The sequence below is a fragment of the Callithrix jacchus genome, chromosome 8, assembly GCF_049354715.1.
Source record: "Callithrix jacchus isolate 240 chromosome 8, calJac240_pri, whole genome shotgun sequence".
NCBI lineage: Eukaryota > Metazoa > Chordata > Mammalia > Primates > Cebidae > Callithrix > Callithrix jacchus.
The window spans coordinates 30,538,274-30,554,219 of record NC_133509.1 but is presented as its reverse complement, the minus strand read 5'-3'; the positions used below and the strand labels follow the sequence as shown (position 1 = coordinate 30,554,219).

General features: G+C 38.7%; 1 protein-coding gene across 6 annotated transcripts in view; it reads left to right on the top strand.

Moving 5' to 3' along the window:
* Positions 1 to 15,946, top strand: part of TTBK2 (tau tubulin kinase 2) — a 169,032-nt gene that overhangs the window by 118,746 nt on the left and 34,340 nt on the right. For all 6 annotated transcript variants that reach the window (XM_054240542.2, XM_078334051.1, XM_035262002.3 and 3 more), the window contains 2 exons: positions 273 to 398; positions 14,346 to 14,503. In XM_054240542.2, the coding sequence (XP_054096517.2) occupies positions 273 to 398; positions 14,346 to 14,503 (284 nt within the window). The remainder of the gene's footprint in view (positions 1 to 272; positions 399 to 14,345; positions 14,504 to 15,946) is intronic.

Sequence of the window (15,946 nt, the reverse complement as noted above, 5' to 3'; positions counted from 1 at the left end):
TCTGAAAAACTAAATAAATAAATTATTTCTTTTGGGGACTATGAATACACTGATGCAGAACTCTGTGCTACTTGTTTTATTCTGCATTATAGTTTTCTTCTCCTTTAAAACACTGTACATTAAGTCGTTAGTAAGAGCTCAGTTCTTGCTTTATGCTTAATTACCCACTATCTCATTCCCTAGTACATACACTTGAGACTGTTACTGGGGAGCTCTTAATGCCTAACTGCCAGGAGAAATTGACTGGGGTTCTTTTTCTCTTTACTTCCCAGGAGCAAGTAGGCTCTATTAAGGAGAGATATGACCACAGGCTCATGTTGAAACATCTCCCTCCAGAATTCAGCATCTTTCTAGACCATATTTCCTCTTTGGATTATTTTACAAAACCAGACTACCAGGTAACACCTTTGTGAGTTTTGTGGGTTAGTGATTTTCTCTCTTAGTCTCTGCTTTCACTTACTGTAGCTTAGAAGGTGTTATAAGTGAGTGGGGGAGGTCCTTAGAATAAGACTGTTTTAATACATTCTGAGAAACATGGTGAAATTAACTTATAATAAGAGTATCAGTGTGTTCATTATGTGTTTCATCCCTCTGGATGGACTTCACTTCATTAGAGTTTTAGGTTTGTTCATCTTGTAACAGATGGTCATCTTGTAACTATTCCTGTGTGATTCATTTGGTGTATAGAACTGCTGACAGTTGAAATTATATAAATTCTATAGCTAATTTGTTGACCAGATGGAAATGTCCAACTAGGTAATGTATCTGTCAGGGGCTTTAGGGCAGCATATCATATGTTAATGTGCTATGGGACAGTGGTCAGTGAAAACTGGCTCCGTTTTGTCTGTGGTCACTGAGTCATTTCCTTAGAGCATCAGTTAATGACGCCTTAGTAGGGTCTACTAGGTTTACTACAAATTGCATCCATAACCCCAGCCAGCAGTATTTCAGAAGATTCTGTTGCTCTCAGGGAGAACTTGGTCAGGACTTAATACAAAATAATTGTTATCACTGAAAACATAAATGCAGCCACACATAGATTAATAATAATATGTATTAGTATATCATTCTTATTTACAAAGGACAACAGATAGACTTCACTGCATGTTAATGGAAGTTAAATTTTAAAGTGTTGTCAGTGTTATCCAGTCAAAAGACTAAGAAGTATCTATAGCACGGTGAATGTATTTGCATATTGTAATTATTTCTGAAATTGCTGCTTTTATATAAGATATAAGTAGGATATAAAACAAACAGGTAATATACAAACTTAGAGTCCTTAGAGACCTGAAATGGGTGAGCTTGTCTTCTCCATGCATATGCCAATTTGTATTGTAAACAATAGGGACTGTCTAACAAATTGAGAAAATACACTGTGTGTGAGTTGTTTTGGAATGTGTTTACATTTACCTTTTGTATGTATTTTCTGAAATGTATAGAGTTTACATTACTTAAAACAATGAAATTACACCTGTAAGACCAGATTCAAAAGGAGGTGAAAAATGTTCTAACTTTCCCATATTGAGTGCTAATAATTTTTTATTGACAAAATTTGCTTAGGAGGATTTAGGACAGTAAAAAACTTGGATCACATTCTCTTCTTAGTTAAACCTATATCTGAAGAAGACTATCATATTTACCAGCTAAAGTTTGAAACTTAGATCTATGAATTATTTTAAATTAACAAGTTATTTTTCTCAAGTTTTTCATTTGATCATTCTCTTAGGGGCTTTTCTATCACTTAATAACAAAACGAAGTATGGTAATTTTCCATTTTTGGAAGAAAGAAAACAGGCATAACATTTACTTTGTTTCACAGATTCTGTAAATAATCCAGCTCTTTCCTGCTCTGATCTTTCATAAGCAGTGAGTGGGAACAGAGGGCAGGTGGACAGGAGAAGGATAATTGAAAAAAGATATTGATGTAAGTGATGGGTGTGTTCTAATGACTAGTATCAATGTGATGTCAGGTTTCAAAAAGGTCTGAGCTTTGCAGCTTCTTCCTCTTGTTTCTCTGCTTAGTTGTCATCTTGAGAAAAATTACTCTACTTTTAATCTGAATATTCTTGTGAACTAATGCTGTCCCTGTGATTAATTTTACAGTTTGAGATTCATTCCTGAATTTGATCTTACTTACTGTTCTATAAAGATTCATTTTCTTTATTTAAAAAAACTTTGAGACAGGGTCTTACTCTGTCAGCAAGGCTGGAGTGCAGTTGGTGCAATCATGGCTCACTGCAGCCTCAACCTTCAAGACTCAAATAATTTTCCCACTTTAGCCTCCTGCATAGCTTGGCTACAAGTGTGCACCATGCCTGGCTTTATTTTTATTTTTATTTTTAGCAGAGATGAGGTCTCCTTATGTTGCCCAAGTGGATCTGGAACTCCTGGCTTCCAGGAAGTCCTTCTGCCTTGGCCTCCCAACGTGCTGAGATAACAGGCATGAAGCCACCCTGCCTGATCTTTTCTTTCAAAATTTTAGATTTCCATGGGACAACCAGTAAAGTCAAAAACAACAATAAACCTCCTCCAGCAATAAGCAAAAAGCATATCTATATTTACTATGACTGCTTCCCTAGCTACATCAGAGGTCAAATAGCAGTGATACGTTTCCAACTTTGTCTATTCTGAGCTAAGTCCAAAGTAAATTTTTTGTTAAAGTGTTAAATGATCCAGTTTTTACAGAGCCACTTTCACTTTGTGTATATTTTACAAATCTTTAAAAATTAGAATATCTTCAGCTGGGCGCGGTGGCTTACAACTGTAATCCCAGCCCTTTGGGAAGCTGAGGCAGGCTGATCACGAGGTCAAGAGATTGAGACCATCCTGGCCAACGTGGTGAAACCCTGTCTCTACTAAAAATACAAATATTAGCTGGTCATGGTAGCACGTGCCTGTAGTCCCAGACTCTGTCTCAAAAACATAAAATAAAATTAGAATATCTTGCCGTAGGACATTATTGCTTTAACACATTGCACATGGCCAACATTTCATCCAGTAATCTGCTACTGTTCACTCTGACATCAGGTGTGGACCTAGAGAGAATAGCTATTTTGTTTTCTACCAGTAATTTTTTTTAATGTGTCTCTCACAATAAAGGCTGAAATTTGCTTTTGAGAAGTATTATATTGTTTTGGGAAATTACATCAGCTTTATCTGTACTTAGTTTTTATATATGAGTCTGTTTTCCTAACTAACTTTTAAATCTGGGAGAAACAACCATGTCTTATTTTTTTTAACCCCATATTATAACTGGGACTGTGCCTGGCACCTGGCACCTAAATTTTCAACAAATCTTAGGTAAATTTAATTGAGTCTTACTTTGGACCAACAGTCTCCTACACAGAGAATGCAAGAAAACTCAACTCTGTAAGTGCATAAATACTGTATTCTGTCTGTAAAAGTTGAAGATACCACAATTATAAACAAGATTAAAGCAGATATGTTTCTATAAATATTGTTTCTATCAGATTCTGAATATTGTAACAACTATAAGGGACAGAGTGGGCCAAACACAGTGGTTTATGCTTGTAATTTTAGCACTTTGGGAGATTGAGGCAGGAGTATCACTTGAGGCCAGGAGTTTGAGATCAGCCTGGGCAACTTAGTAAGACCCAGTCTCTACAAAAACACAAAACAACAACAACAAACAAAAAAATTACCCAGGTGTGGTGGCACACACCTGTATTCCTGGCTACTTGGGAGGCTGAGATGGGAGAGTTGCTTGAGTGAATCAAGGCTGCAGTGAGCCATAATTGTGCCGCTGTACTCCAGCCTGAGTGACAGAGAGACTCCATCTCGATGGTAATAATAATAATAATAATAGGATCACATGATTGTGATAAGAACACAAATATCTTATTAGAGTGTTCAAATTATGTTAGGCATCACTTATCAAGTTGAGAAGACTTATGAAATCCATAAATATACACACCGATGGTGAGCCTGAAACTGAAAAATGTGTATCAACTAGTTCACGCACTGCAACAGCGTTGCTGATATTAGAGAATAGGATAGGAAGGAAATGCAAAGCTGAGCAAGCTTCATTAATCTTCTTAATACACTTTCCAGTGGGACTATTTAAATGTAGATTACATCAAAATGCAGTAAATTTGCCTCTTGCTTTTGGGGACATAGAACAATTGTAGGATCCTCTGATTCTGATAACATCTGAATTAAAATTTTCAGAGGGCATAGATGCTACTTGTGAGGCAAATAAGAAAGAGTTGAGCTGAAAACAAGGGGGAATCTATCAAATAGTGTGGTCAAGGAAGGTCTCTCTAAAGCTACTATGTAAGGCCCAGGGATATCCAATATTTTGTTTTCCCTGGGCCACATTGGAAGAATTGTCTTGTGCTACACATAAAATACTTTAGCACTAATGATTGCTGATGAGCCAAAAAACAAAAAACAAACAAACAAACAAACAAAACTCATATTTTAAGAAAGTTTACAAATTTGTGTTGGACCACATTCAAAGCCATCCTGGGATCAGGTTAAAGAAGCTTGATTGTAACCCAGCCCCCAAAAGATGGGATTGTGTTGGCCATGTGAAGAGCAAAAATAAGAGGTAGAATGTTACAAGCTGATAGAATAACAAGTAACTGCATGGGCCTTAATGGGAGAAAGGACTGAAAGAAGACGAGTATGGTCAGACATAGTAAATAAGGAGACAGAACAGGTTGAGGTGAGATTGGAAAGAGTCAGAGAACAGATTATGCAGGGCCTTGTAGGCCTTTTTAAGGAGTTTGGATTTTTATTCTAAGTACAACACAAAGCCTTGGAAGTGTTATAAACAGGAGCATGGTCATCCAATTTGTGCCATAAGAGGATTACTTTTGCAGTTGTTTGCATTCAGATGAAACAAAGGAGAATCAGAGACTAGTTGGGAAGGTGCTGAGATAATCTAAGCTGTGCCTTGGAAAGAAATAATATTTTTTAAACCAGTGCCCCACCACATTTTTTTTTTTGAGATAGAGTCTTGCTCTGTTGCCCAGGCTAGAGTGCAGTGGCATGATCTCAGCTCACTGCAGCATCCACCTCCTGGGTTCAAGTGATTCTCTGCCTCAGCCTCCCAAGTAGCTGGGACCACAGGAATGTGCCACCACACCCAGCTAATTTTTATATTTTTTGTAGAGGATTTCACCATGTTGGCCAGGCTGGTCTCAAACTCATAGCTTCAAGTGACCTACCCATCTTGGCCTTCTAAAGTGTTGGGATTACAGGCACGAGCCACCATGCCTGGCCTAAAATCAGTGTTTTAACACCATAAAGGTTTAATTTTTGATCAAATAATAAGGTTGTATAGCTCTTTTAGGCAACTCTCAAGAATAACTTGAAAATCCAGGCTCTGCCCATATTTTGACACTGCTGTCTTTAATACATGGCCTTTTGCTATTATTATCAGGAAAGGGAATAGTGTGGATGATGACTTAGGGGTTTTATGACCATGCCTGGAAGTGATCTACTATGCCTGTGAATGCCCAGTAGTCAGAACTCAATCACATTCTCCCAATTCTAACTGCAGGGGGGACTAGGAGATACAGTGTTCCCTTGTGGCAAGGAGGTAAGAGATGATGGGCCTGACTCGAGAGAAGTAGTAGAGATGGAGGGAAATGAGTGAATCCTTGCCTCTGCCCTGTTAGCCTTATCTCCTTTCATTCTCCATTGTACTTATGTGATCTAGTTAAATTAGACTGCTCAACGTAGTCAGATGAGACTACCAGCTCTTCTCCCAATGTTCCCTGCCTAAAATATGCCTCTGTTTCATAACACCGCTTGTCTTGTGAAAGTTAAAGCCCAAATCAGATGTCAGTTTCTCCAGTCTCCTCTGATTCCTTCCATACTGGAGTAATTTCTGTTCAGCTCTTAGAGCAGCAGTACTTTGTTTTGTCTCTTTATTATATAAGTTCCTTGAGAGCCAGGGCCTTGCACATTTATCTCTGTTTTCTCAAGAACATAGCACAATGATAAGCATTTAATAAAAGTGACAAATTTAAATAAATCTGCTTTATTATTGCTTCTGTTGTATGTAAACCACCCAAAGATAGGACTATGTTTTATTAACATTTTTATTCCTAGCACCCAGGAAAGTAGACAGTCAATGTATGTCTGAAACAAAGAGTTGATATTTGATGTAACTATAGAATACAATAGAGTCATACTATGTTTATGTGACTCACTTAAACTCAGCTGTGTGTTCAGGAGCTAGAAAAATTTTAACATCTGCATTTCTGCCTGCCCTTTGGCTTAATTACTCATGCCTTACGGTTAGATAATAATTCGTGCCCTCATGCATCTACTGTTCTCAGTCTCTCATTGACAGCAGTCCAGTGACCCCAAATCAGGCTGCACCAAGTTGAGTCCAATTGTTGAAAGCAGAGTGCTTTTTTGGTACAGATGTGGTTGCTGTTTGCAACCAGCTTACTTTACCCACATTGATCTGAGGAAAAGACATTTATTCTAGAGGTGGAGGAAGAACTAGCTCTGTTGCACCTACTGAGAAATGGTAGTATTCTGTATTTTATGGGCATTTTAAGGAGCTTTCAAGGATGATTTCAATTATATGCTGTTTTTACCTTGCCTGCTGACTAGCCAGTAACTCTTCTATAGTAGAAAAGCACTGCACTTAAAAGACCTGTTTGAATTAGTGCTTTGCCACACACCATTTGGATAACCTTTCTAGATCTCAGTTTTGTAGTTTGTGAAATGGTGGAATTACAGACTTCACACCATTATTAATTTTTTTTTTTTTTTGAGACAGAGTTTTACTCTTGTTGCCCAGGGTGGAGTGCAGTGGCGCGATCTTGGCTCATTGCAACTTCTGCCTCCTGGATTCAAACAATTCACCTGCCTCAGCCTCCCAAGTAGCTGGGATTACAGGCATGTGCTACCACATCCAGCTAAATTTTTATTTTTAGTAGAGATGGGGTTTCATCATGTTGGTCAGGCTGGTATTGAACTCCTGACCTCAGGTGATTCGCTCACCTTGGCCTCCCAAAGTGCTGGGATTACAGGCATGAGCCACTGCACCTGGCTGTTGATAAGATTTTTAATGAGATAATTATGAGAGAAATTTGTAAATTTTAAAGGATTATGTATATGTAATAAGTGGTTTTACATGTACCTCAGTGATGCTGTATTTGCTTATAATCTCTCTTCTTTTTTTTTTTCACTCCTGGATTGCAGTGGTGCAATCTCAGCTCACTGCAACCTCCACCTCCCGGGTTAAGGCAATCCTCTGTCTCAGCCTCCCACATAGTTAGGACCACAGGCATGCACCATCACATCTGGCTAATTTTTATATTTTTAAAAGACATGGGGTTTTACCATGTTGGCCAGGCTGGTCTTGAACTCCTGACCTCAGGTGATCCACCGGCCTTGGCCTCCCAAAGTGCTGGAATTAACTTTGGGAGGTGTGAGCCACCGTGCCCAGCCTATAATCATCTCATCTTTCTTAACTCAGTGTTACCTTCTATGTTCATAGAACTTCTTCTATTTCCTTTTTGCTGCTTTGTCCTGTCACCGCAATAAGAAAACGCTGTTTCCTTTTTTTATTGGCCTTGCAAAGAGGTACTGAAAAGCCTTAGTGTACTATATTTCCAGGCAGTTTACCATTTGGACTGACTGAGCCCATGAAAGGGAAGACTGATATCAGCCAGCACTTTCTGCTGAGTGAGTGACCATCCTGCCTTACCCTGCCTCAGGTCCTGGGGCAGCCAACCACAGGGGGCACTTCTGAATCTCCACTATCTTGATATATAGTCATGTTCCCACATAATGTTAATGATGGACTGCATATACAACAGTGGTCTCATAAGCTTATAATACTGTATTTTTACTATACTTTTCTATATTTAAATATGTTTAGATACACAAATACCATTGTGAAACAGTTGCCTCCAATATTCAGTACAATAACATGCTGCACAGGTAGGTAGCCTAGTAGCAAAAGGCTGTACCATATAGCTAGGTGTGTAATAGGCTATACCATCTAGCTTTGTGTGAGTACATGTATTAGTCAGGGTTCTCTAGAGGGACAGAACTAATGGAATAGATACAGATATATCTATATATATATAAAGGGGAGTTTATTAACTATTAACTCACACAATCACAAGGTCCTACAATAGGCCATCTGCAGGCCGAGGAGCAGGGAGAGCCAGTCCAAGTTCCAAAACTGAAGAACTTGGAGTCTGATGTTCAAGGGCAGGAAGCATCCAGTATAGGAGAAAGATGTAGGCTGGGAGGCTTAGGCCAATCTCACCTTTTCACGTTTTTCTGCCTGCTTTATTCACTGGCAGCTGATTAGATGGTGCCCACCAGATTAAGGGTGGGTCTATCCTCCCCAGCCCACTGACTCAAATGTTAATCTCCTTTGGCAACACCCTCACAGACATACCCAGGGTCAATACTTTGTATCCTTCAATCCATTCAACTCAGCACTCAGTATTAACTACCACAGTACACTCTATGATGTTTGCACAACGAAATGCCTAACGACACATTTCCCAGAATGTATCCCCATTGTTATATGACACCCGACTTAATGGTGAAAACACGTAAAGGGTGCAGCTTCTTCAACCCATTCTCTTTATTTGGTCTTTATTTTTTGCTGGTTTAGTTTGCTAGAGGATGAGTGCAATTAAATTTTTTTCTTTGCCAATGTTGCTAAAATCCCCAGGAAGAGCAGAAAAGTAAAGAATGTGAGCATTTCTTTACCTCTATTGCGTCTCCCTTTCACGGAAGTGAGGCAGTTTGTTTTGCAGTAAATAATCTGCCTTTGAATCAGCCAAGCCAACATTGCCATTGTGCTCTCCTGCTTAAGAGCTTTATTGATCCACTAATTTATCATTTATTAACTGAGAATTCAGGAATCAGGATTCTCAGTGAGTTCTTAATATCAGCTTACAAATAATTCTTGGTTTTGCAAAAGCTGGACTTGGAATACATTCTCTTTGAAAGGGCAAACTGGGATTTCATATGGAGGTAAATATGATACAGCTATTGATTGCATTTTGTGGTAAGGATTAAAGGAGTGCTTCCCTGAGCCATTGTGTGTATGTCAGATAACTGATTGCCATAAAGAATAAGGTATTTCAGGTAGCAGGAGCTGGCACCAAGCATCTTTGTAGGCTGCATGTAGGTATATAGTTGATTTAGAGTAACATAGTTTTGTTAATTTTTTCTAGTTCTTAAAATATGTGGTCATTATAAAAGTTTTAGAATTATAGAGAAATAGAAAATCCAGATTACTCAATCTCATTATCCTGACATAGTAATTGACTTTTATTATTTATTTATTTATTTATTTTGAGACAGTGTCTTACTCTGTAATCCAGGCTGGAATGCAGTGGTGCAGTCTTGGCTCCCTGCAAACTCTGCCTCCGGGCTCAAGCAGTCTTCCACCTCAGCCTTCCAGGTAGCTAAGACCAGAAGTGTACACCACCACACCTGGCTAATTTTTTATATTTTTGGTAGAGACAAGATTTTACCATGTTGCCCAGGCTGTAATTGACTTTTGTTACTTTGTATCTTGAATAATTTGCTTTTGAAAAGTCATTGTATCGGATATCCCATCCAGTTTTAGTTTAAGAAAAATGGATTGCTGCTCATTCATAAATGGAAGTAGAAGAGGGATTAACACAAATAATCCACACAGTGGCCAAATAAAAAAACAATGCAGGGCCAGGTGCATTGGCTCACGCCTATAATCCCAGCACTTTTGGAGGCTGAGATGGGTGGATTACTTGAGATCAGGAATTCAAGACCAGCCCAACATGGCGAAACCTTGGCTCTCTACTATTTTGTAAAAATACAAAAAAAGTTAGCTGGGTGTGGTGGCGCGCGTCTGTAGTCCCACCTACTCGGGAAGTGAGGCAGGAGAATCACTTGAACCCAGGAGGCAGAGGTTGCGGCAAGCAAAAATCGTGCCACTGCACTCCAGCGTGGGCAACAAAGTGAAACTCTGTATCAAAAACAGACAAACAAATGTAATACAGGTTCAATATCCCTTATTTAAGGTGTTTTGGACTACAGACTTTTTAGGATTTTGTAATATTTTGCATTATGTTGGTCAAGCAACCGAAATCCAAAGTGAGCATTTCATTTGAGCATCATGTCAGCACTCAAAATAGTGTTTTGGAGTATTTCAGATTTTCGATTTTCAGATTTGGAATGCTCAACCTGTATAGCATTTTTGCCTGTTCATTACCTTCTTCAAGTTCTCCCTCCTCTTTCACACGGCTTCCCCCTCCCTTAACTGCCCCCCTTCCCTACATCCATTTACAGAAGATTCACTTTCCCAAAGAAAGTGCTTCTGGTGTTTCTCACAGTATTTCATCAGTTACTCCTCTGGCAGCAAAGTATAAGCATATTTCTCAAGAAGTCTGAGAATAGTCTTACAGTGTCAACCACAAGGCCAAAATTTCTTTGCATTCTCCTGATTTATCATAAAGGTTCATATACCTTTTGCTTTCTAACCTCTTTGTGCTCACTGTATTATAAAATATTATAATAAATGTCATACCTCTGTGTAAAATACTCCAGGAAGCTGTGCCACATTTGTCAAGTGACTTTAAATTCTCTCTGGCATATAGCTGCATCCCCTGGGGGTACATGTGACTCTAGTTTGAGAAACTTAGACTCTAAATATAGATGAATTTGTATTTTCTAAGAATATATTATTAAGTAAAAGAAGGAGTCAGATGTATACTAGATTTTCAGAGATGATCAGTGGAGAGATATGGGACATTCCTTTGAGAGGGAAGTGTTGGAATCATTTGGAAGATTTTTTTTTTGGATTTTTCCCTTCTCCCTTTCCAGTTTGAGAATTACTGCTACAGCTAGTCCTGTTCTGATGGAAAAGTGCTTTCTTCCCCAATAATATTGGGGTATAAAAAAGAATGACAGGCCAGGCACGATGTCTCACACCTATAATCCCAGCACTTTGGGAGGCTGAGGCAGGCGGATCACCTGAGGTCAGGAGTTCTAGACAAAGCTTGGCCAACATGGTGAAACCTGCCTGTACTAAAGATACAAAAATTAGCTGGGTGTGGTGGCACATGCCTGTAGTCCCTGCTACTCAGGAGGCTGAGGCAGGAGAATCACTTGAACCTGGGAGGCAAAGGTTGCAGTGATCTGAGGTTACGCCATTGCACTCCAGACTGGGCAAGAAAGTGAGACTCCATTTCAAGAAAAAAATAAAAATAATAAAAAATAAAAAAGAGTGAGGACTATTTAAATTTAACACACACACACACACACACACACACACACACACTACGTATACTATTCAAATGAATTACAAGGTAATTTTTATTATTCTAAAGTCTATTTGACTAACTGAATTAGAGTTTTCTGGTTTTATTATTTATCATAGCCAAATGTGATGTAATGTATTCAGTTACCAAAAAAAGTGAGTCCTTGACTTGTCCTGTTTCTACTATTCCTGTCTGATGAAGGTTAGGATTTAGCGCTACCCTGCTCCCGAATTAGAAAATTATTTTGTTAGATTAGAAATGTTTTTCTCCAAAATATCTGCAGAGCTCTTACCAGTCTGACCATTTGTTCCCACTAGGGTGCCTTTAAGTGCCTCAGTGCTTTTAGCTTTCCTGTTTCTTTTGTTCTGTGACCTCTGTCTTTCTGCCTCCTGTTGCTGGTGTCTAATATTACCATCATAGTAACAAAATGTTTCTAATTTGAGGTCCAGTACATTTTCTAAGACATACAATACTCTGATAAATGTAAGAAAATAGTTCCGTGTTAAAAGGACATCTGACATAAAAACCATTTAGGATCATTCCTGTTGCAGCACAGAACAGACAGAGAATTTAGCAGTGGCTGTCTAAGTGCTCACATAGCAAGGCAGGTGCTGCCTCCTCAATAGGGATTCCACCTTTCAGGAAGCATGCATCTCACTCTATGAGAACCTATGAAAACCTTGATTTCAGAGTTAGGAGAGAGGGTCAAAGGTCTGGCACTTCAATTCCCGTATTCTAGATTCCAGTCCATCTTTGTTTCCTCCTTTGTGTTTTCTACAGCCCTCTACCTCTGACATTTGGAGAATTCTAAGCTGTAACATAGGTAACTTACAGAAACAAAAATAGGTCCCAAATAAAATTTCTTAGATTTTATAACCATGCCTTTTCCAGTTCCCTTTATCTTTTTCATTTCTTTTTCTATATTGATAATTCTTCCTTTTGAGACTTAAATGGAAGATCAAGTCATGTGAGTCAGTAAATATTATTACAAATAAAGATGTATTCTTGGAATGTTTTTAGAGTAAATATTATTAATAAGGTAATATATGAGACCTTGGAGACTCAATGATGAGATCAGACAAATATCAGCATCTTGGAGCTAATATAATCTGCTTTGAAAGAGAGAGAAATTAATTAACCAGAAATAACTATACATGTATAACTGATAACATTTGATCATCCTCCTTATTGAAATGGTTTCTTCTTTTAGTCTAGATTACCATACTCTTGGTTTTCCTGCCTCACTGGTCACTCCTTTTTTGTTTCCTTTTCTGAGTCCCTTTCTTCTTTCACCTAAATACCAGAGTACTCTAGGCCATAGCCCTTGGATGTTTTTGTTCTCTGTTCTCTTTCAATAATACCAGCTGGTTCAATGACTTTAAATAGCATCTCTCTCTCTCTCTCTCTCTCTTTTTTTTTTTTTTTTTGAGACCGTAGTCTCACTCTGTCACCTAGACTGGAGTTCAATGGCACGATCTCGGCTCACTGCAATCTCTGCCAGGCTCAAGCAATTCTTGTGCCTCAGCCTCCTGTGTAGCTAGGACTACAGGCACCTGCCACCATGCCTTGCTAATTTTTGTATTTTTTGTAGAGATAGGGTTTCACCATATTGGCCAGGCTGGTCTTGAACCCCTGACCTCAAGTGAGCTGCCCGCCTCAGCCTCCCAAAGTGTTGGGATTACAGGCATGAGCCATTGTGCGTGGCCAGTATCTCTTGATATCTCTATGCTGATGACACCCAAGTTTATATCTGCATTTTGTATTCCTCCCTAAACTCACTGCTTTCTATTTTACTGCATTGACCCAGTGGCTCAGGACAGAAATCTAAGGTACCTTTCATTCTTTCTTTACTTTCACAGACTTTGCTGTTCTCTCAGCAAAGTCTGCTGGCTATACCTCCAAAGTATGTCCAATTCTTATCACCTTTACTGTTACTATGTTGGTTCAGCTGACAGTAGTTTCTTAACTGGTCATTTGTTCCAAGTACCCTCATTCCCATACTTGATTATGGCATCTATTAACCACTAAATAACCGAAGTAACCTTTTTTTTTTCTTTTTTTCTGGAGAAAGGATCTCACTCTGTCATCCAGGCTGGAGAACAGTGGCATGATCTCAGCTCACTACAGCCTCTTGGGGTCAAGTGATTCTCATGCCTTAGCCCCCTTTAGTAGCTGGGATTATAGGCATGTGCCACTACACCAGGCTAATTTTTGTATTTTTAGTGGAGACAGGGTTTCACCATGTTGGCCAGGCTGGTAAAGTAATCTTTTTAAGGCCTAAAACAGACCTGTGCAAAATCCTCCAGTGAAGTGCTGATTTCAGGTATGGCGCAGGAAATGTACAAGATGAATCTCAGAGGATAGGATATTAAAAGAGTTACAGAAAGGATGAAAGAATGAAGCTATAATCATAGAATTGGAAATGGTGCCTACTGACAGAAACAATAAAGGTCTCTTAGGAGATACTTCTCAAGATCACATCAAACTTTAGGAATTTAAAGACAAAAATGAAATTATACAGAATTTATGAATCAAACTAATAGAGAAACTTTTTGATAATTTGTTTATGGAGACACACAAACATGCACATGCATGTTTTAAGAATTTTTTAATCTTGTAAAAAAAATGGAGAAAAGCACAGTTAACTTCTATATTCCCCTTACCTAGACTGTTAATGCTGGCTACTTTCTTAGGTTAAAACATATAAAAATGTCCTTGTTTTGTTTTGACAAATAAATGATAAAATGGATGGTTCAACTGAATGCACACTAATATATACACTTATACATGATGCACATCCTTTAAACAAACCATCCAACAAACCATCTGAGAGTAGGTTATAGATATGAGGCTCCATTATGCATCTCTCAAAAACAGAAACATTCTACACAACTGAGAAAAATCAACATTAATTCATATCATCACCCACTTATACTTCTTATTTAGATTTCTCTGTTTGAACCATCAGTTTTTAAAGAAAATCACATTACAAAATCATTTTGTGCGTCTGGTGGGCTTTCTCTTACAGAATAAAGTGACTGTGTTTACTGTTCACTTACTCTAGCTTTTTTCTTTGTGGTTTAGCTTCTTACATCCGTGTTTGACAATAGCATCAAGACTTTTGGAGTAATTGAGAGTGACCCTTTTGACTGGGAGAAGACTGGAACTGATGGCTCCCTAACAACCACCACTACTTCTACCACCCCTCAGTTGCACACTCGCTTGACCCCTGCTGCAATTGGGTATGTCCTAAACAGATCATTTGGTGGCGTCTTTTCTGGATGCATTATCTTTGCAAAAATTTATTTTATCCAGATTCCCTCGGATGACCGAATGCTAAGACATCTGAGAGAGCCTATGGATGTCCTTGAATTAACATTGCTCTTATGTACACCTTTGGAATTACTTGCTTTAGATAGTACTAATCGATTACACTGTGAAATGGGAGCTTACAGCTTATGTGACTTGTTGATGTCAAATTTATCATGGGTTTTCTTCAAAATGAGAAGCTGCATTAGTTGTGTTTCCAAATAATACATAAGACCCTGAAAAGAATGTGCCACAATCATATCTAACTATACTGTGGTAAAGTTTACTGGGAACAAAGCATGTAGCATATTCCTCTTAAAGATTTAACTTTCATAATGTATTAAGGAAAGGTTATGGTCTATTTCTGTGATCTTAGTTTTTTATTGTTAATGTTTTTTCCTCTACATGTATTATATATAGTTCCTTTTGTCCTTTATTTTATTTTGTTTTTTGATTTGTCTTTTTTATTTTTCTATTTTTTTTACCTGCTTTGGTTGTTTATAACTTTTTGGTCAAAAAGAAAAAAAAAAAGTAAATACCCAGAATGCTGAGGCAGAAGGATCACTTTAGCCCAGGAGTTAGAGGCTGTAGTGAGCTATGATTGTGCCACTACACTCTAACCTATGCAAAAGAGTGGGACCTGTCTCTGAGGAAAAGAAAGCAAATAGTGAATAGGGAAACACTATCATACAGTTTAAGTTAATTGGGACATTTTTACCACTAATCCATTGCTTTTATTTTATTTTATTTTTTTTGAGACAGAGTTTTGCTCTTGTTGCCCAGGCTGGAGTGCAATGGCATGATCTCGGCTCACCGCAACCTCCGCCTCCTGGGTTCAAGCAATTCTCCTGCCTCAGCCTCCTGAGTAGCTGGGATTATAGGCATGCGCCACCATGCCCAGCTAATTTTTTGTATTTTTAGTAGAGGCGGGGTTTCACCATGTTGACTAGGATGGTCTCAATATCTTGACCTCGTGATCCACCCGCCTCAGCCTCCCAAAGTGCTGGGATTATAGGCGTGAGCCACCACACCCGGCTGCTTTGATTTTTTACTCATTTTTAACACAGAGTTTTGCTCTTGTTGCCCAGGCTGGAGTGCAGTGGCATAATGTCAGCTCATTGCAACCTCCACCTCCTGGGTTCAAGTGATTCTCCTGCCTTAGCCTCCCAAGTAGCTGGTATTACAGGCCTTTGCCACCATACTAGGCTAATTTTGTATTTTTAGTAGAGACTGGGTTTCACTGTGCTGGTCTCAAACTCCTGACCTCAAGTAATCTGCTTACCTTGGCCTCCCAAAGTCCTGGGATTACAGGTGAAGGGGAAGTTGTGTAGAAGAGGAGGGAAAGTGAAGGGAGAACTTGAAGAAGGTAATTAACA